General features: G+C 40.9%; 3 protein-coding genes across 4 annotated transcripts; 2 read left to right on the top strand and 1 right to left on the bottom strand.

The window, feature by feature from the left end:
- Window positions 1–1,914: 1,914 nt before the first annotated feature.
- faap100 (FA core complex associated protein 100) lies at window positions 1,915–6,890 on the bottom strand. 2 transcript variants are annotated; one of them, XM_082543218.1, is made up of 8 exons: window positions 6,539–6,890; window positions 6,153–6,271; window positions 5,147–6,048; window positions 4,802–4,958; window positions 3,747–4,689; window positions 3,551–3,667; window positions 2,468–2,554; window positions 1,915–2,258 (listed from the first exon to the last, which is right to left on the bottom strand). In XM_082543218.1, exons 1-8 carry the CDS (start codon window positions 6,692–6,694, stop codon window positions 2,142–2,144), a joined length of 2,598 nt encoding a protein of 865 aa, XP_082399344.1. In that variant the 5' UTR covers window positions 6,695–6,890; the 3' UTR covers window positions 1,915–2,141. The 2 variants fall into 2 exon arrangements, with proteins under 2 accessions (XP_082399344.1, XP_082399343.1); XM_082543217.1 differs by having other exon boundaries at window positions 4,802–4,961.
- Window positions 6,891–7,160: 270 nt separating this feature from the next.
- On the top strand, window positions 7,161–11,271 carry birc5a (baculoviral IAP repeat containing 5a). Its single transcript, XM_082543219.1, has 4 exons — window positions 7,161–7,348; window positions 10,004–10,113; window positions 10,655–10,772; window positions 10,951–11,271. The coding sequence occupies exons 1-4, from the start codon at window positions 7,241–7,243 to the stop codon at window positions 11,041–11,043; spliced, it is 429 nt and encodes a 142-aa protein (XP_082399345.1). The 5' UTR covers window positions 7,161–7,240; the 3' UTR covers window positions 11,044–11,271.
- Window positions 11,272–11,493: 222 nt separating this feature from the next.
- On the top strand, window positions 11,494–19,492 carry tmem235b (transmembrane protein 235b). Its single transcript, XM_082544899.1, has 4 exons — window positions 11,494–11,992; window positions 12,083–12,163; window positions 12,264–12,401; window positions 18,880–19,492. Exons 1-4 carry the CDS (start codon window positions 11,815–11,817, stop codon window positions 19,107–19,109), a joined length of 627 nt encoding a protein of 208 aa, XP_082401025.1. The 5' UTR covers window positions 11,494–11,814; the 3' UTR covers window positions 19,110–19,492.
- Window positions 19,493–21,034: the final 1,542 nt, after the last annotated feature.

A 21,034-nucleotide genomic window follows, 5' to 3' on the forward strand; every position in this document is an offset into this window, starting at 1 on the left:
TGCTAAGTGCTAAGTATTTTAGTTTCCAAATGTACATTTGTGTGCCTTTTTCTTGTGCTAGTCCTAGAGAAAAGTAAAATATAGAAATGACTGATCCATCCATTCTCTTCCACTCATCCAGTTCAGAGCCACAGGAGGCTGAAGCCTGAAGTGTGGGTACACCCTGGACAGATCAGAAATGATACAGACTAAGAAAAAATAAACAAAACAAGTTTTCAACATAATAAAAAAAATGCAATCCTGTGCAGTCCTTTTAATTTTCTCTCTGTCTGGTCTACATTAAGAAAAATTAACCACTAAGATTCACTTCTTAGACTGAGTTCTTCATATCATAGCGCTCACAGCAAGGTCTACAAATGAGTAACTATGAAGTTATTAAAAATAATTGCATTTAAACTCAATTACTATTCTGCGGTTTGTATCCATTAGAAGTCTGTTTTATTGCAGTGATGTAAACTGTTTGTAATCACTGTACTGACTGTGTGAGTCTGTATATTAAAAACTCATCGGAGCTTTAAAACAGAAATTGCTCCATGTCTCGGGCAATTAAAGGGACAGTTAATGTAGATCGCTAATAACATTCAATGACTTGCATCTCCCTGACCAGGTTTAGGAAGCTTATCCATCACAAGAACATTCAGTCCCTGCAATTATTATAGTGTCAGTTAAAATGGCTGTGATTACCCATTTTATGTCCAAAATGTACAATCCATCGCAAAATGCTGAGAAAGGCATAGGCAACTTTTTCCTCAGACAATTTTCCACACATAAACATATCAGGAATGTGTTTTTTCTGCAGTGGATTAAATGATTGGCTGAAAACATAACGATACTGAAATCTATCAGTTGTCTGTTCCATGTTTATTCCATGTTCAAGCACAACGCATCAGATCCTACACTAAACAGAATATCTAACAGCCAATCACATGACAGAAACCCAGTGAATTTAGGTATGTAGACATGGTCAAGATGACCTGACAAAGTTCAAACCGAGTATCAGAAGGGGGAGGAAAGGTGATTTAAGTGACTTTGAATGTGCCGTGGTTGTTGGTGTCAGACAGGCTCCTCTGACTATCTTAAAAATTGTTGATCTACTGGTGCACAACCATCATTAGTGTTTACAGGGAAAGGTCTGAAAAATAGAAAATATCCAGTGTGCGGCAGTTCTCTAGGTGAAAATGCCTTCTTGATGTCAGACCAAACTGCTTTACCAACAACAGAATTAACTCAAATAACCACTCGTTACAACCAAGCTACGCAGAAGAGCATCTCTGAATGCACGGCAGACCTTGAAGAAGACGAACAGCAGAAGACGGCACCGGTGCCACTCCTGTCAGCTAGTTACAGGAAACTGACGCTGCAAATCACATGGACTCAACAAAATAGGGCAATATCAGGCTGGAAAGATGTTACCTGGTCTGATGAATGTGAATTTCTGCTGTGACATCTGGTAGAGTCAGAGTTTGGCTTAAGCAACATGAAAGCATGGAAGTTAAAAGAGGGGTTAATTAACCCAATCAACTAGCAAGGTGTGCCTAATAAAGTGTCCAATGTAGTGACTGTGTCACACACACACCTGAAATATCAGGAGACTGTAAAAATGCACCTGTAAGACAGTTCTGGAGCTTGTCAAATTATGTGGTCTTTATACAATTTTAAACCCATTATGAGCAAGCGCTTGGCAACAGTGGGAAGCAAAAACTCCCTTTTAACAGGAAGAAATCTCTGACACAGCCAGGCTCAGGGAGGAGCAGCCATCTGGGAAACTATACTTAGGGTTAAAGTAACATGCACAGTATTGTGTTGTTTTAAATGTACATTTTGCACCGAGTCCTGTTTGGAGGTTGTGTAGTAAAATATTAATACTTGGAAACTAAAACAGTTACATGAGTATAAACACAAACAGGAGCAAAGTTACAGAAATACTTCACTGAATTTATTGTCATGTGAAAAAACAAGAGAAACTTTATTATTAGACATCACCAAATTATAACCTCTTCAAAATCAAAATATACTGTAAAATGTCATATAGAAACCATCTTACAGTCTAAAGTATTACATGTGCTTTGCACTGTGAAAGGGCTGGCAGCAAAGTCAGATTACGCAACAACACCAAACAAGCGAGGGCAGCTGTGTAGGTGTTACACTATGAGCAGAGGATTTCGTCTGAGTTCTTGGTAAACACTGAGAAGCAGCCGATCTCTCTGCACTGTGGACACGACCTCACCAAAGGCTCCTGAGATCTGACTTTGCTGGATCTGTTAACGCACAGAGGACACATGAAACAAAAAACACAGACGAGCTTTAATCTTAACACACTTACAGACATCCCAAGCCCTCAAAAGCTCTAAAGTCTTGCTAATCAATTAATTGAACTAAGAGAAAATAGCTGGATAATTACGTGTATTTAATGATACGGAGGGCTTTGACATTAATGGGATTAATCGTCAAGCGCGGGCCCACTTACCTCGGCCCGCTGCAGTGCCCGTCTTAATCCTAAAATCTGGACATTCTTTGTAGAGGCGGCTTTCTCTGTGGCGCTCTGCAGCAGAGTCTGTGTCGAGGAGCAGAGGAAAAATTCAAACCTAAAGAATTTCAAGTAAAACAGGGACATGAAGCGTTGTTCTCAAGCCCAAAGACACGATAACGCTTCCTTTTAAACCGACCACACTGTTTGCAGCACACGTTAAAAGAATCGTCCCAGTTTCCATGTCATAGCACTGACTCGCAGCTCTCCTGCGAGTAGCTTAGTGTGTTTGTGAGGCTGGACGTCCTCCCTGATGCAGCCCTCCCCTCCCCTTCCCAAAGGATTTGTGTCTCCTCCTGGAATCGAAGCGGGGGGTCTTTCGCTTGTTAGGCTAACATGTGAACCACTGCACTAGGGAGCCGCTATTTTTACGCTCCTTCTATTTATGCCAATTCAAGTGGCTGGAAGGTGGAATGGCAAATTTGCACGTATCACAAAAGTCTAGCAGTATGTTCTGCATCAGTGGTGTCAAACATAAGACTCCAATCCGGCCCATCTAGACATGTTTGGCAAAGCTGAAAGAGGAGATAAATATTGAATTCTTGTGTCCGTGGTAAAAGAAATAAAATAAAATAGGACATTTTCTGTGAATTAACAAAAACTATCTGCTTTATAATTGGAGAACAGTTGGGCCAATCAGCAACCAGAAGCTTTTCTGTTAATGTCTTACATTTTATCCCCTTATAGTCACACTGAAAGATTTCTTTCCTTTGCTACAGCAGCGTTTCCCTATCATGCAGAAAAACTGGGATAATATTGAAGTTGTACTTCTTTTTCTTATATTAGCATATCTCTGGGATTAAATGTGCAGTTAAACTACTTTACAATGACAGAAATGGGAGTTTGATTGGGCTGGCCCACTTAAGATCAAATAGTGTGGCCCTTGATGTGAAGTGAGTTTGACATCCCTGTTATACATCTGTACAGTTTTACATTAAAAAAGAAGAATGCAAAATATTCAAAATCTGCAACTACCTAAGTTTAGCCAGAAATTAGCTTATGTTATATAAGTGTGTTCTGGACCTGGATCCGGCGCAGCACAGCATGGTGCAGGCCACACACCGCTGCTAAAGATGAGCTCTCGATCTGAACCTCGATTGTAGCCTCCTTGTCTGTGCTCTCCTCCTCCCCCACGTTTATCTGGAGAATAAAGGAGCATTGACGATGAGGATATAAAACATACCAATATATGATTATATCATATTAGATAACGACTGACCTCTTTCACTGTCAGTTTCATTGCCGCTCCGTTTGGACCACGAGCGTGGGCCACTGAGGTGCTCAAAGCAATCTTGTCTCCTTGGCAACCCATCTTCACTCCTTCAGTATCTTCAGACAACAGTCGCTCAAGCAAAGACAGGCAGAGATCTTCGGGGTCTCGTATCGACTCTTTGGCATCCAAATTTGAACTCTTTTTTGGCTTCAGCGTATCCCTCACTATCTCTGATGACACCCATACGCTTGCTGAATACTTCTCAGGCTCAGGCTTTGCAGCACTTTCTCCTCCTCTGTTCGTTCTACCGCCGCACCTGAGCTGGCGCGAGCTTAAAAAGGTCTGGATGCTATCTGCTGCGGCGCTGCTGGGCTGAACTGTGGCCATCTTATGAGTAGCTGTGGGACTGTTTAGCTGCAGAGCATGCAGCCAGTCCACTGTCAGTGTGGACAGGGGCAAACTGATACAGCTGCTCTGCAAGCCTGCAAAGCTCGCCGCCACCTCCTCCTCTCCCAGAAGACTCGAGAGCGAGAAGATGAGCGAGCAGCTCACAGTCATGGGGAAAGATGCATCACCTGCAGCTGCGATAGGCAGAGACGCTTCGAATGTTTGCCCCGGACGGAGGTCGTGAAACGGGAATGAAAAATTAGTGGAGGAGCTTTCTCCTGCTGGGGAGGAAGAATAAGACAGAGGGGACACCGTAATGCTCAGCGTCCAGCCTCGTTCCAGGACAAATGGACTTGAATTATGCAGGAAACACACAAGGCTCAAGGAGTCTTTCTGAAGCAGTCTGCTCCAGCTAGTCTCGAAATGACATCTGATTGGTTTCTCCTTAATTGGAAGATCAGTAGTTGTGTCTGCCATCAGCAGGAAACTGACGCTGACGGCGTGATTCAGAAGCCTCAGAAACTGGTTTTTGGATTTGATGACTGTTTTCAGCACTGATGCTCTATATGAAGAAAGCAAAAAAAAAAAAAAAATCACATATATATTTACAGATCTTTGCTGTGTTTTATTTAAATGTCGTCTTTCACACCCGATCAAATACTTGACGGGCATACCTCTCACAAACATCCCCGATGGCAGACAGGAGGTCCCTGACACTGCGGGACACCTGTGTGGAAGAAAGCTTAGACGATCCTTCATCCACCCTCCCCGCAGGTAAGCAGATCCTCTGGAGCTGCCCTCTGGCAGACACTCCAAGCAGCTGTACATCACCTGCTGTGCATGAAGCATTTTTAGAGTTAGGAAAAATAGTTTGAGAGTTTAAATTAGAATACAAGACAGAATTACATGAGTGCACAACATGTAGAACCTGTGCATTTTCCTGTTTCCTAACTTGAAGAGCACATTGAAGCTGAACTTATAATAAATCCATTCAAAGTCAGCACGTCTATTCTGCTCACCCGCAGTGCTGCATGCAGGCTCAGCCAGGGCGATGACTCTGCACACATTTAAACTGCTGGGGCTCTGGAGGGCGGCCGCTGTCGTCCCAGATGTCTCTTCCCCTCTTTCTTTGCTTTCTCTCGCAAACGATCCCTCCGACAGATCCAGTCGGAGCAGATCTGCACCAGTGCTGTAGTAAAAACAGCTTTTATCCATGCAGCCGCACCATACAGGCCCTGGTACACACCCCTCAGTAAAAGCAGCCACAGCGCTTCCCCCCTCTGAGCCTGCCTTGTCAGTCTTGATCAGTGCCACTCTGCCTTGTTCGCCCGCCGCCACCAAGCACTGTGCGTGACCCGTTTCCGTGACAACAGATGCACCGACAAAACAGACCGGCTGCTCCAGGCTGTGCAGGACTCGAAGGCGCGATCCCGGGAGACGCAGAGGAAGGAAACACAGGCGCCCATCTGGCAGGCCGCAAAGGATGACTGGAGATTTGGCAAGGGCGGCTTCAACTCCAAATAACAGTTTGAAGAGGAGAGGCTCCAGGTGGAAGTGGTCTTGAGCTACAGTTGACTCTGCAGAAGCATTGGAGGAAGACGATGCCTCTACATCACCCGAATGGATGCAAATTAGCACAGAGCCCTTTCTTGGTCCTCTATTTGACTCAGCAGCGCCACAGTCCACAGCTGAGGCCACCGGCAGATGGAACGAGCCAAACTCCTTGTGGCTAGTAGACGCCGTTTGCTTTGGCGTTTTGTACAAAGTCAGCAGCCAGGAGGCGTCTCTCTGGCAAAGGGTCAGGAGCACAGAGCCAACGAGGAGCAGAGATGACACTTCATCTGCTCCAACAACGAGACACTCTTGGGAGATTTTCAGTTCAGCTGGACTGGAGGATGCATCAGCTTGAGAGCTTTGATCCCTGCAGAGGAGAAATGTCATATTACATAAGAGCAATTTAGCAGAGTTGAAATAACAGCATTAATTAAAAAAGGTTTACTGAAATCTAACTATGAGGGTTCATACCTGTGTAGCAGAAACTGTAAGTTTACACGGTAAACTCCACTCCTGCATGCAACATAGATTAGCTGCTTGTCCTGGTTTCCAACCAGGTCATTAACAGCAGCAGGTAACAGGAGGACAGTCTGCAACAGCACAATACGAAGCAACACACAGTATGGTTAATCCAGAGATATGCCCTGCAGTGTAGCTTATGTCTTAGTATAGCTTAATATTTGATTGATATCTAGATTTATTAGTATCTTTTTTCCCCTAATATATCTCTAGTTAACTTTTTTGCTTTCTGACCCTTGTGGTGTTGTAACAAGTGACTTTCCCCAGTGTGGGATAAATAAAGTACATAGATCTATATCTATTTATCTGTGTCTGATACATGTAAATCGGATACTTGCCGTGATTTTCCTCTCACGTTTACTGAACACGTAGATCTCTTCAGTGCCAGTGCAGATTAAAACATCTGTTCCGAAACCACAGAGGATCTTCACTTTATAAGATCTTCCCGAAAACCCAAACTGTGCCCAAGTCTCGACAGCACACCGTCCCTCCATAACCTGGACCCGGGGGGAGAAGAAGAAGAAGCCGCTGAATGAGCATATGTCACGTTAAGCTCACTTTAATGGTACTATCAGCTCAGTGAGGGATGCTAATGTGAGGTTATGTGAACCGGTTGTTGACAGAGGATGTGACACTGTCTCACAAAGTTCCGCGCGTTGTGCTTTCGACCAATAAACGTAATGAACTACATTGCCCATGACCACAAAGCGGAAGTGGGACGCAAGTATAACGGATGCTTGAACTTAAGGTTGACTCGTGCTCACGTAGAAGGTAGAGAGTAATGAATGAGAGCAAGTTTTGTTTTGTTTTTTAAATAAAGTCGAGTCAAATTTTAAACGTAGTTTGAGCGCATTTGTCTAATAAATTTCCTTATTTTTTCTCTCGGTCAAGAACACATGATGGCGCTCTTGTGCTCATACGATTAACTAATATACACACGAAGAAGGTGGGCAACCAATCAAAACAGCCGAATTGAAGTGTCGTCGAAATTTGAAAAGGCTCTGTAGTTTAGCTCACGGGTTCGTGCGACAGTGAATACAATGGATCCATACAACGAGGAAAACATCAAAATGTATTTTTTTGAGAATAGGTTAAAAACTTATGGGGGGTGGCCATTCGACGAAGACTGCAAGTGCACGCCTGAAAACGTGAGTTAACGTTTAAACTGAGGTTGGAAACGGTGAGCGACGCCTTACTGTTGACATGCTAACAGTACAACAGCAGCTGGCGTGAAAGCAAAAAGAAAAGCGGCTCAGATGAAATACAATCTAGCTAAACTCTGGTTTAGCTGTAGATTTAAATGAAATACAAATCTTCTGACTCCCCATCTGTATGCCTAAATACACACTTGTTTTGGCTCCTAGTCCCTAAACCTAAATGTACTCAATTTACGACAAATTCTCACATTTAACGCGCTGAAACCGACACATTAACTGCAAGGATCTACTGTTTTCCTTGTTGATTCATCCGAGTTATTTTTTTTCCAATTAAAACTGCTTAAATTTAAATAGTGATGGGCAGATGAAGCTTCACGAAGCACTGAAGCTCTTCGTCCAATTGGTTCACCCCAGTGCAAAGCTTCTTGAAGCTTCATTTGCTCTAGCAGGACACCTATTGGACGTAAAAATATTAGTTGGCATGAATTTGAAGAGTGTGGCCTTTTGCATACAGCCTGTAAATGTCAACAACAAAAGGAGTGTGTAAAACATGTATATTGTAGTGATGGAAGTATACTGTGTATATTTATACTGGCAGTATGGGAAATGATTATTTGGAAATGCTTAAAATGGAAATGATCATTTACTGTGAGGTGAGGTGTGGACAGTGGTTGTGCTTTTGTAATGTTGAGGTATGGACAGCTACACACTGAGGCTTTGAGCCTCAGTCCTGCCCGTTCACATTTTATTCTATAAAAACTACATTTTCACTGCTTTTATGACCTTTTTAGTGGGGAGAACATAGCTAGGATTTAATGATTTAACAAATCTTTTAAATCCTTTGTCATCCACAATGCTAAATGGCTGGGAGTCCTCAATCACCATGCTAACCAGGTCTTCATCTATTTGAGATTGTTCTCCTGAGGAAAGACAATAAAGACAAAGCACAAATATAAAATCACACACGTAACTTATAACAGTTGTAGAATATTGTTATATCATTTAGTAATGTTACTAATATTAGTAATATTATCATTGCATTTGATGGCTCACCTGGTCTTGCTCCTCAATCGGCGTTACCCTTATTCTCATGCAAAGCTCTGTAGTGCCTAAGCATGGATGAGGTGTTGTTGTTATATCCCAGCTCCCTGGCACATAGCAAACACTTCACCTTGTACAAAAGTACAGACAGCTTAACATAAATTGTATTGCACCATCAGTATTATGAAAATACATCTTCTGTAGAAATTTACATACCTTGTTGGGAGGAATAAAATCAAAATGTTCCCACACAGGTGAGGACATCCTCCTCTTCTTAGCTGGCTCCATTCTCTCCTGACTTTCTCTCATAAACCTCCAAACTGTCTCCAAACTCTCACTAACCGCAACTCTCCATCAAACACCCACATTTTGAATGAAGTCTGAGGGGTTTATATCGCTGTCATAGCTCGCGGCAAAGTTCGAACCACTTCACGAACCAGTCACCTGGTACAGCCGGGCAGCGAGGCTTCGGACGTCATCATTTTCAGCTCCTCCCATAAATGAGGCAAGCCTCGATACGCGCATCGCGGAAACGCCCCCTAAATTACTCGACACAAGCTTTGAAGCCTCGATACAGAACGTCACATCACTATGGACATGTACTGTCAATTTATTAGGTACAAGTTGCTACTATCGCGTTGGACCCCCTTTTGCCTTCAAAGCTGTTTTAACTCTTCGTGGTACAGATTCAACCAAGTGCGGGAAACATTCAGAGATTTTGGTTCCTATTGACATGATAGCATATTTGTAGACTTCACATCCATGATGCATCCACCACATCCCAAAATCTCTCCACTGGATTGAGATCTGGTGACTGTGGAGGCCATTTGAGTACAGTGAACTCGCTGTCAAGCTCAAAAAAACAGCTTTACGCAATTCAAGCCTTGTGACATGGTGGGTTAGCCTTTTGGATGTAGCCATCAGTGGTTCTAAAGCGCTGGACATTGACAGGAACAATAATCAGTTGCCCGTGGTGTTGCCTAAATGACACTCAGTTGGTAGTAAAGGGCCCGAAGTCAGCCAAGAAGATATCCCACATACCTGAACTGTTGACAGGAGGCAGAAGGCTTCTATGTTGTTTATGCCAAATTCTGACACTGAGATCTGAATGCCACAACAGATACTGAGACTTTATAGCAGAGATTTTAATGAGCCTCTGCGAACTGCAACTCAGTTTCATGTTCTTAGCTGACAGGAGAGGCACCCAGTGTGGTCTTCTGCTGCTGGAGCCCATCTGCTTCAAGGTTCAATGTGTTGTGTGTTCGGAGATGCGCCTCTGCATACTACATTTGTAATGACTGGTTATTTGAGTTAATGCTGCTGTCAGTAGTTGTTGTTGTCATTATTATTTGTAGTAGTAGTGTTATGACAAAACAAATAGCTTATACAGTACAGTCTCAAAAGATTAATATAATGGAGTATGGAGCTCAATAACTTAAAGTCTAGATGACATACAATAAAGAAAAAATAAAGTGAGTAATAAATATATTAAATGACTCATTTTAATTAAATAAACCCGAGTGGTACGTGTGAAAAGCTCTATATGAAGTTTTTTTTTGTTTGTTTTTTTTTCGTGCAACATGACATCTTCATTTATTCCTGCAGATGGCTAAAGCCGGCTTCATTCACACACCTTCAGAGAACAGCCCAGACATCGCCATGTGTTTCTTTTGCCTGAAAGAGCTGGAGGGCTGGGAGCCAGAGGATGACCCAGAGTAAGAGCACACATCACATTACTGGGCTCAGAAATAAAAAATAAACTGCCCAATAGTTGTTAATTTCTTCCATAAATTTAAGCCGTTCTTGTTTTTACAAGTCGTTAATAATGTCTCCAGCATGTCTTCAGTATTATTAAGCAAACTTCAAACATGTTGCCAAATTGGTGTCAAAGTTATTGCCAAGTGATTTTTGCTAACATTTTATGACAGCTCAGAACCATCTGTGCTCACCCTGGGTTATTTCCCCCTTTTTGGCTCACTCGTAATAAAAACATGTGAGCGATCCAGTGACACGAGTGTTTGGTGAGGCTTGGTGATTTATTATTTTTTTTGTTTGTTTTTCTCCTCCAGTAACAGCTGTTGACTCCTATAAGCCTTTCCTTTAATGTGCGAGAGTTTGCCTGTGACCCCCGGTCCCCCATTTTGACTCTTATTGTCATAATTAACAAGACTTGTGTTTCAGTGGCATTATTTAGGAGTCTTTGTGACTACATGCCCACAGCTCTTTACTTTCCCATCTATCTCTTGTTTTTGCCAGAAAGGAGCACAAGTCTCATTCGCCATCCTGCCACTTCATTGCCCTGAAGAAAAAAGTGGAAGACCTGACTGTGGAGGAATTCTACAGATTGCAGAAAGAGAGGCACAAGTTCATCAATGTACGTTCTTTATAGGAAGTCACGAATCTGTTGTCTTGTGTAATAACAATTTATTAAATAGTTTTTTGGGATATGTCTGACGAGCGAACACTTTGCCGACTAGAATAATGTCTGCTAATTATTTCCATGACAACAAGGCCTTAATTACTGATCTGCAGTTGATCTTCTTTGCTCACAGAACAAATCTTGTAATGAGGCCGTCACCAAGTTTGAAGAGGCAGCCAAACTGAGGCGAGCAGACATCATCAAGACGGCCATGGGAGAAGAGTGACACAGCGACAGATTCAGATGAATGACATGAGCTCGTTTGTGTATCTGAGAAAGATGGAGAGAATAATTGTAGCTGTCAGAATTATTGACTTGTTCCTCACCAAACTCATTTTTATGTTTCCTTTGTGTGCCTTCATGTCATCTTTTTTCACGTATGTGTTTTTATCTTTTAACACTTTCTGTTTTTATGTAATCTGATATCTAATAAATATTGGATTCTGTAACATAATTATTTATGGTGTCTTTAATATAGATGTAGTCTGTTAGAGCAACATGAATCCTCCACTCAAAAGGTCTGGCTGTATTTATAATGTATTTAGATTTGATTATATTTATATAAGCCTTTGCATCTCTAGCTTTCTCCATACCACAGCTTGAAATTGAGGTTAAAGTATTTTACTCAAACACAAATGAGTGCAGCCTCTTAACTCTCCGCTATTTGCTCCCTCCGTGTTTTGCGTAAACGTGTGCGTTTCAGTGTGAATCCGAGTCCCTCCCAGACAGGAGCTGCTGCTGCTCAGGCAGGTTCTTATCTCTTTGTTACTGTGTGATCATTCATTAATTGAGAACGGAAATGAATATCGATTCCCCTTAACAATTTGATTAGTCAATTGGAAAGATTTTGGGGAGGGATATTTTTTCCTGATTACTTAGCCGGCGGTGATGAGTGCGTAAAAGCACTCCAAAGCACACTCGACAGCAGAAGACCTCCGTTACGCATGAGCTGAAGCCACCGAGTTTCACGCGTGTCTCAAACCTTAACCTGTCCAAGATGAAGGTATCTTTTGGCGCTTTCGTTATCGCAGCTGGCATCTGCGGGATGCTAAGCTTTGCCTTTTTGGCCACTTCCCTCGGCACCGATTATTGGTACATTATAGAAATGAATCCCATGAATGTCAGCGACTTTGAGAACATGAGTTCCCACTCGGGACTGTGGAGCATCAACGAAGGTAGGCTGCCACTTTTCTTAACTTTTGCCTCTAAATGCTGAGATCTAAACCCTCAACCAACATCACCGTGTTGTTAAATGTGATATTCAGGTGGGAAGATGCACACGGGCTCTATCGACTCGTTCACAGTTGACTACTCCGGGGTCTCCGATACCGAGCTGCGCATGCTGAGTGAGTCCAGAAACACCACCAGCTTTTCTGCTAATGAACTTTCACTGTCAAGGCAGCTATAACTCCGCTGATGCTCCATAATCCATCTGTTTCTACCCAGACATGCACAGTGCAATTGTGGTGATGCTTCCCCTCAGCCTGGTTCTGTTGCTCTTTGGAGGCATCTGTGGATTGGTCAGCTCCCTGGCTCGTAGCCCGATCCTCCTCACCGGCACGGCGTCGTACTTCTTCATCTGCAGTAAGTTCGGGTTCACTTTATTTACTCTGATCTGTTTAACCTTAGACCCACGAAGATCGGTCCGGATGTCCAGCTCTGAGTATTGAATACGCGTGAGGTCAGCCGCTTTGTGAGGGCACTGCGGTGTGTGAAAACGGAAAACACTTAGTTGCTAAGGGTTTTAGTGCATCCATTTACCCTCCATTCAATTCTGATCCATTAAAACACAATTGCCACAGGCCAGTGTGGCCAGAGAGCTCTATCCGAAAGAGACTGCGCAATCAATCACCCAAACGTGTCCGTCTAACACTTTGTACTTTTTATATAGTCTGTAATTTCACATCGTGTTTATTGGGCATCATGAGACCTGCACATGAGTCAGTTAGACCACAGAAGTATTACAAATATAGGTCATGACTCATATGTGGCACACGTAAATGGACTACAAGCAGATATGGGTTTTAAGAAATCTACTTTCAATGAGAATTTTATATTGCAGTTGTCATTATTTTCATAAACACTGTATTATGCAGTAAATTCGGACTATAGAAATTCTTTCATTCATACATGAAATGCATCGCATTTGGAATTAAGTAAAAACTACATGTAACCATATGTTGACGATGATACTGCTCTCCCCAAAAAATTATCTTTAAGCAAAACTTCACTCCAGAAATGTAAGCGGTCTTAATAACGACACAGCATTACTTAGGGAATCGTTTTGATTGACTTGTGATTATTAACTCTGCAACATTTATTAATAATTAACTTCTGACAGGAGGGGAAAATATGAATTAGTGTGCTGTTATTAAGGAATCGCAGTGGTTTTGTAACAGCATGTCTGTGTACAACCATGGCCATTTCATTAGGCACAAATTGCTAGTACTGCGTTGCACCTCATTATGCCTTCAGAGCACAGATTCAACAACGTGCTGGAAACATTTCTCTGAGATTTTTGGTCCATGTTAACATGACAGCATCACAAAGTTGCTGCAGATTTGTTGGCTGCACTTCCATGATGAGACTCTCCTGTTCCACCACATCCCAAAGGTGCTCTATTGGATTGAGATCTGCTGAGTGTGGAGGCCATTTGAGTACAGTGAAGTCACTGTCATGTTTGAGAAAACAGTTTGAGATAATTTGAGCTTTGTGACATGATGCGTTATCCTGCTGGAAGCAGCCAATAGAAGATGGGTACACTGTGATCATGCCAAAAACAAAAAATGATCCAGACAACATTACACCAACAGCAGCAGCCTGAACCACTGATACAATCTCTGTAAACCTTGGAGATGGTTGTGAATGAAAATCCCAGCAGATCAGCAGTTTTCTGAACCAGCTGCTCTGGCAACAACAACTATGCCACATTCAAAGTGACTTAAATCACCTTTCTGATGCTCAGCTTGAACTTCAGCAGGTCGTCTTGACCATGTCTCCATGCAGTGTGCATCAGGTTGCTGTTACATGACCAGATAATTAGGTCTTCTCTGCTTACTGTGGGTCTTTTGCATCCTCTTCATCAGCCCCTCAATCAACCGACTCCTCCGCTAACAAGCATTTGAAGAGGCTTACCTAACAAAATGGCCAATGACTGTATGAATTACACAGATTAAAGGTCAGGCTGCCTCTTTTAGCACACATCTTTCGATTTTGCTCCCCTAAACTACTGTTCCTGCTTCAAATTCAGCGCATCTTAAATTTTAAAGCTTTATAATTCAACTTCAGTGGGTTTGCTGAAATTGATATGTTCTCATCGCATCATTAATCAGTGAGGACCGTTTGCCTCAAAAAGATGGCCGGAGCAAACTGGCATGTGTTAAGACACCCCAGTTGTGAAAGAGACAAACAAGACGAAGATAATATTCCAAATGTTTCAGCCGCCATGTAAAATGTTGAACCTGGTTATCTGATCCAAATTCAGAACATGATCTGAGTAAGAATAGCTTAGTTAGAGCTGAATTACTCATTTGACTTTTGAATTAAACAGTTACAGACCACAGAGCTGTTTCTTTTTGGTGTGTATTGAATCTGTGCCGGGCGATAACAGAAAAAACTGAAAAACTAAAAAACAGGAAACTGTAATAAAAGTGGCATTCAGGTCACAACTAAGACAGAAAGTGTTAAGATGAATGAAACTACAGTGATTATTAGTTTAGTAGCTCAAAAAGCTGTAAATGTGAAATAGTTAGATTACTGTTAATGCCATTCTCTTAATCTAGCTATTTCCAGTAATTAAGTTATTCTTGTCTGCATAAACCTAGCGCCTGAGCTTCTGGATCTCCTGGGCGCTTTTCTGCCAACGCCTTATGACCTCCATAAATGGGACCTTGTGATAGACAAACACATACTTAAACAGACTCTTCATAGTCTCACTTTAACAAGCAGCACATGGTTAAGTGTGGAATAAAATAAAGTCTTGAATTAGATTGGAGTCATCTTGTGAACTTGTTGACTGTTGGACTTTTTAAAAGACCTCAGCCTCCGAGCCGGGCATTTCTTAATCTCTCTCGATTTTGCCACTCTGCTCTGTCGTTGGGCGCTCTGCTGCTCTTAGTTGTAAGCATTTAATTAACTTTTAATGTCGGAGTATTTTTAGAGTTAGCCCATTAGTAAGCGTGCAGTGCATTTATGAACACGATTGTAACGTAGTGTGATGAGGAAGACAACAAGAGTTTTGCTATATTACAGGATGAAGTCTTTAATTGTTCATTTGCACAACACAACCAAAATTAAAATTACCAACGGCTAATATTGGTTATCTCAGTGCAGCGTTCTCCTGAGAAGCCTCGGGCCTTGGCATTCGTGCAGATGTTTACATTAACCGCCCACTTTAACATTGTTCCAGACTGAGCACACACACCCCCATGGCAACGGCGCTTCAGTGCTGGATACAAACCGTGTTTATGAGTAAATAACTATGAATGGCATTCTGTTGCTGTCTGATTTGCAGTGCCTGAATGTGACATTAAAACAAATGCTTCAGCAGCAGAAGAGGGGTTAAAAACAGAAACATTTCTGTAGTAAGTCTTGACCCACTCTTAATATTTTGCATCCAAGCATTCACACTTTCTTGTCATTTTTTTAAAAAGTGGTCGTGAGCAACAGTTCTTGAGGCTTTCTGAAGGCCTTTCAAAGTTTTTCTTTGGACATTGACAGCTTTTTCACTCATTTTCAGTCCGATCCTCGTAACTTCAAAATTTCAGGGGAATGTTTTTTATCTGTTAAGCCACATAACACTGATCTATGAATCATTCAAGCATAAAAACATACTTAACTGAGACAGTGTTGTGGCTACAAATAAACAACAATTTAACAAGAAACTTTTGTTCCAGTTTCTGTTAAATCTAGCTGAACCAATGAAAAATGGAGAAGGAAATGCAGTTTGTGGTATTTTTGTGATTCACAGAGAGCTATTAGCTAAAAACTTGGCCTATCTCAGCGTGGTTTGCAGTGTGTCCTTAAAAAATTCAAAAACTGGACAAGTGGAGGTTTGTATCTGACCCTTGATGAAGCCTCATCAGAAATGAGCTCAATGTAAGGGTGGCTGTCAAGAAATCATTCTTAAGTTAGAAAAACAAGAAAAACGGTTGGGATGAATTTCAGCCATTGGTTAAAATCATCAATCTGTTTGGTGGAGGTCAGGATAGAGGTACAACAGTGAGTGTCCATAGCGATCTGTAAAACATGATGGTTTGGAGCTGCATTTCAGCTAGTCGTGTTCAGGATCTTTTTAAAACTGATGGAATTCTAAATGCAAAAATGTATCATCAGCTTTTGATCCACCATCTGGAAAACATCTTAATTAGAAATGGGTTCATTTTTCAGCATGACAATAATCCCAAACACCCCAGCAAATGTCAATAGTTTCCATGTGTTCATTCAATCAGTAGGCCTGAAACATTAATGAAACTTCTTAGTTCAGAAAGAGCTTTAAGGATCACTCCTAGAAGCCTTTCAAGGGGCAAAAAGCTGCTTAAGGGTTATGTTGAAGTGATCGTATCAAATATTGACTTTCATTTCAACTCATTAGAATTGTACCAACTCTGTTTTTGCTTTATTTACTGCATTTCTATATGTCTTTGCAGATGTTTCGATACATCTCTGCAACTATTTTACCATTTTTGTAGCAATCTCTAAAGAAATGAAAAGTCCCTCAAGACTTTAGTAGCTGTTTCTTTTCAATAAATCCCCCGATTTGTAAGATGGCAAATAAAAGTGGTTATTTGAGCAGATACTAGTGTTATTACGTAGGCACTCTCATTTTTGCACAATCAGTTGGTGAATATTTGGTCTAATGTCTGTAAAAAAAAAAAAAAAATTCAAGACAGTCTATTAATCTCTTAAGATATCGAACAAAAGAAGCGAACCAACTTGACATTAAGATGCCTATTCTAACTAAATCTAATCTAAACTTCAGTGACACTCACGTCCTGTTACAGGATATAATGAAAAGCGATAGTTTTTACACTGAATAAAATATATCTTTGATTTGATTTCTTTATTTCTATTTTTTTATTTATTCTTTTAGCTGTCTGCTCAATCATTAAAACTGATTACACACCTGATGAAAAATTATTCCATTACTTGACTTCCTTATCTCTATTATGGTAAAAGTTGTCTTTCCTATATGCGCTGCAGTTCAATCATTTCCTGTCTCTCTATTTGTTTCTTGGCAAAGTGCATAAAAATGAGGCGTCAGATGCGGTTTCCTCATCATATTCCTAGTTTGTTGCACCTTGGGGTGTAATTGTAATAAAATCTTTATTAGTCCCGCCCCGGGTAGCTTCATTTGCATCCCCTTAAAACCAGTAGCAAGCTGTCAGAATTAAAAGGGTTTCCAATAGCAACACTGTGGAACAGTGTGTGTGTGTGTGTGGGTGTGTGTGTCTCAGTCTAGTCTCTGATGAGTAGAATAACAGACAATCCATGCGTCAGTGCTGTTCCTGTCTCTCATAATATGAGATTCTGGGCAGCTTCATGAGTTACCGTTCTCAGCTCTCAGCACAGAGCTCTGACTAGAACACATTTCCGCTTCAGAATTGCTGGAGTACGATGCCAGCTTGTGCAGGTGTTTGCTTCTAAAATGCTATCCTCCTCAACAGGGTATATAATTTATTGTCACCTCTAAACCTGGAACCAAACTAATAGCAGATCCAAATAAGGATTTCCTTTATCTATCTCGCCCAGAACCCTGATACAGGATGCAGGTTTGGTGAAAACTCTGAGTTTGTTAAACTTGAGATCGAGGAAAATGCAAAGCTTTCAGTTCCATAAAGGAAGCCAACTTAAATCCCAGGTTATCTATTGAGCTAAAAGTCTGGGTTTAATCTGTCTCCTCTCCTCCTGCTACGTCTGAACTTTCTGTTTCATTTCCTAATTCATACAGTCGATATCACAGCTCCTATTTGCTTTGCAGAGACTGAGCTCTTTACAAGCACTGAAATGTCAGTTAGATGTTAACATAACTTTTATAATAAGGGCAGAGAAATTGGGAATTTATTATCAGCTCAGAATAAAACTCAAAAAACTAATCAGTATGACGATTTAGACAAAAAGGCCTCTCAGTAATAATCAATCATTTTTCATGTCATAATTGGCCACACTGATGAAAACATTTTGTTGGAGAAAATGTTAAGTGAATGTGACACTAAATCTGGACAAAAAGTAACCACCCCTCATTCATCTAAGTTATTTTTTTGCTTCTAAGAAGCAAAAAATGGTTTTGAGCAATCTTTTTCAAAACCAGTTGAATGTAATTTGTTCCCATTACTTTAGTCAATCTACAAAAAAATGCCAACGATAACACTCTCTGACAGACATAAAATAGTATTTTTGCACCGACGAGGTGATTCTGAAAGAGCTATTAGCCAAAAATTCAGCATGTCTGAGAACGGTGTGTAGTGTTTCCAGTTTAAGTGGGGGACAAAAGAAGTAGTGTTAGGACTAAAAAACTATTTTCAGCTGATTCAATTTTCAATTCAATGCAGTTTTATTTATAAATATACAAATCACAACAACAGTTACCTCAAAGTATTTTATACTGTAATGTAAAGACCCTAAAATAATACAGAGAAAATGTCAACAATCAGACCCTCTATGAGCAAGCACATGGCAATAGTGCGAAGAAAAAACTCCCTTTAAACAGGAAGAAACTTTCAGCAGAACCAGGCTCAGGGAGGAGCAGCCAACTGCCACGACCAGTTGGGGGTGAGGGGAGGAAGATGGGACAAAATACATTCTGTGAAAGAGAGTCAGAAATTAATAATAACTATAATGAATAAATGCAGAGTGGTGTAAAGCCACATATTGTGAAAAGAGGTGAGTGAAGAAACACTTACTGCAGCATGGGAAGCCCCCAGCAGCCAAAACAAAGGGAGGATTCAGAGTTCCCTGATCCAGCTCTAACTATATACTTTAAATATACCAGTTTTGACTGCTTTGAATCTGAAGACCCTGAACTTACTTGCCTCTTCCTGTGTGTATATGTGTGAATCTCCAGGTCTGCTGACTATGTGCGGCGCCAGTCTCTACATCATTTACTCGAACCAGGCACTGGCTGAGACTGAGAGGCTGGTGGGTCAGGAGGGCCTGGCCTACATTCACACGTCTTTCGGCTGGTCCTTCGGTCTAGCCTGGCTCTCCTACGGCCTGGAGCTCCTCACTGGAGTACTGTTGCTTACAGCTGCACAAATGGCCAAGCTCCAGCACACCAGTCCCATCATGGCCTAACATAATCAGTGCAGTGGGCCTATGGTGTTCTAGATGAGAACTGAACTGTGTGTGAATACTAGAGAAAGGAAAGGATGACGATGCGGTGTGATTCTACCTTCACACAGACTCCAAAGGCTATCATAAAAATTGATGTGGAGCGAACTGTTTTATGGATCTATTTTCCTTCAGTTTGGGCAGTTCTGACTTTCTGACGATGAGGTCCAAGTAAGGAGGCGGATTTATACTGTCAATTACATTTGACCAATGACGCCCTCTTGTGGTGGGGGTTGAATTTGCACCTCATACACGGAGTGTATCTGTTGATCATACTGTTGTGCCAAACTAAACTGACAAGCTTTCAATTCACTATAATATAATGTTTCTTTAACTTATCTCATATGAGTCGCTTTGTTTGTTAATATATATGTTAATATAAATATATATATATATATATATATATATATATATATATATATATATATATATATATATATATATTAACCCAAAAAATCAAAAAGGGGCCAGAGAAAGGTAACACAAGTATGTCAGTCCTTCTAATAAGTGTAAATTAATTATCATAATTTTGTACTTTAATTTTCCATTGTCATTAGAACACATCACATTAATGAAATTATGAGCAAAAAATAATTAAATCTCTTTCCTTTTATTGTTAATTTTATTGCCAGCCAATAGAACAATTGTGAAGTGGTTCAAAGAGGCTCAAAAACTACAGTCATGTGGAAAAGAAAGTACAGAAAGAAAGAAACAGTCATATGGACAATGAACAGGTACAACATTACCTCTTAAATTCAAATTAATACGGTAGCAGCCAGGCGCTGGTGCTCAAATCCACTTGATTAATTTATCATCAGTGTCAGCATCTCTATAAAAGCAGATGTTTTGGCAGTTTGCTGGTCTGGAGCATTTGAGTATTTGTTAAAATGATTCCACAATCTTCACAAGAATGAACGTCCCAGCAAAAGGGCATCAGACCATTCAATGCTTATAGAAAAAAAAAACCCTGAGCGATATCTCAGACTCTACAGGCCTCGGTTAGCATGTCAAATGTTCACGTTTATAACAGCACAATTATAAAAATACTGAACAAGTACTGATGTTTGTTTGTTTTTTTAAAGGATTGGCAGAAGAACATAGCATCGCAATTTAGGTTTGTAGAGTTGCATGTGAACAAACTACAAGACTTCTGGAAGCATGTCCTTTGGACAAAGAAGACAAGGATGGAGATGTTTGGTGGAAACCAAACACACTATATCAGCCAAACACCTCATACTAACGATTAAGCCTGGTGAGCATTAGAGATGTGATCGTTTGGGCTTGTTTTTACCCACAAAAGCTGCACACCTCGCAGTATCAACACAATCACAAACTCCTCTGTATACTGAAGGATTCTAGACTTAAGTGTCTATTCAGGTCGAGATGAATCCATGCTTTTTATGCTGTTTACACCAAATTCTTACCTTGCAATCTGAGTGTCGCAGCAGAAACTGAGACTAAACAGACCAGGTTACTTTTTCCAGTCCTCTACTGTGCAATTTTTGTGAGCCTGTGTGAAATGTAGCCTCAATTTTCTGCTCATTTGCTTTGAGGTTCGACAAAGTTATTGTCTCAAAGTGATGCTGAAAAACTAGATGATGCATTTGTTACTTTAAGGCTTGACTATTGTAAATCATTATTATCTAGTTACTCTAAAAGCTCCCTGAAAAGTCTTCATTTCATCCAGAACACTCCTGCAAGAAGACTAACTGGAACTCGAAAGGTTTCCACGTTACCATGGTAAGCCTCTCTGTTTCTGGTTCCCTGTTAAATTCAGATTTTTAAAAATCTTTCTCCAAACATACAAAATCTTTATTGATTAAATGTTAAATACCTCATAGTACCTTATTATCTGAACAGAGCACTTTGCTCTCACACTGCAGGCTTAG

The sequence above is a fragment of the Aulonocara stuartgranti genome (genome assembly GCF_965226115.1).
Source record: "Aulonocara stuartgranti genome assembly, chromosome: 8".
In the NCBI taxonomy this organism is placed as follows: Eukaryota; Metazoa; Chordata; class Actinopteri; order Cichliformes; family Cichlidae; genus Aulonocara; species Aulonocara stuartgranti.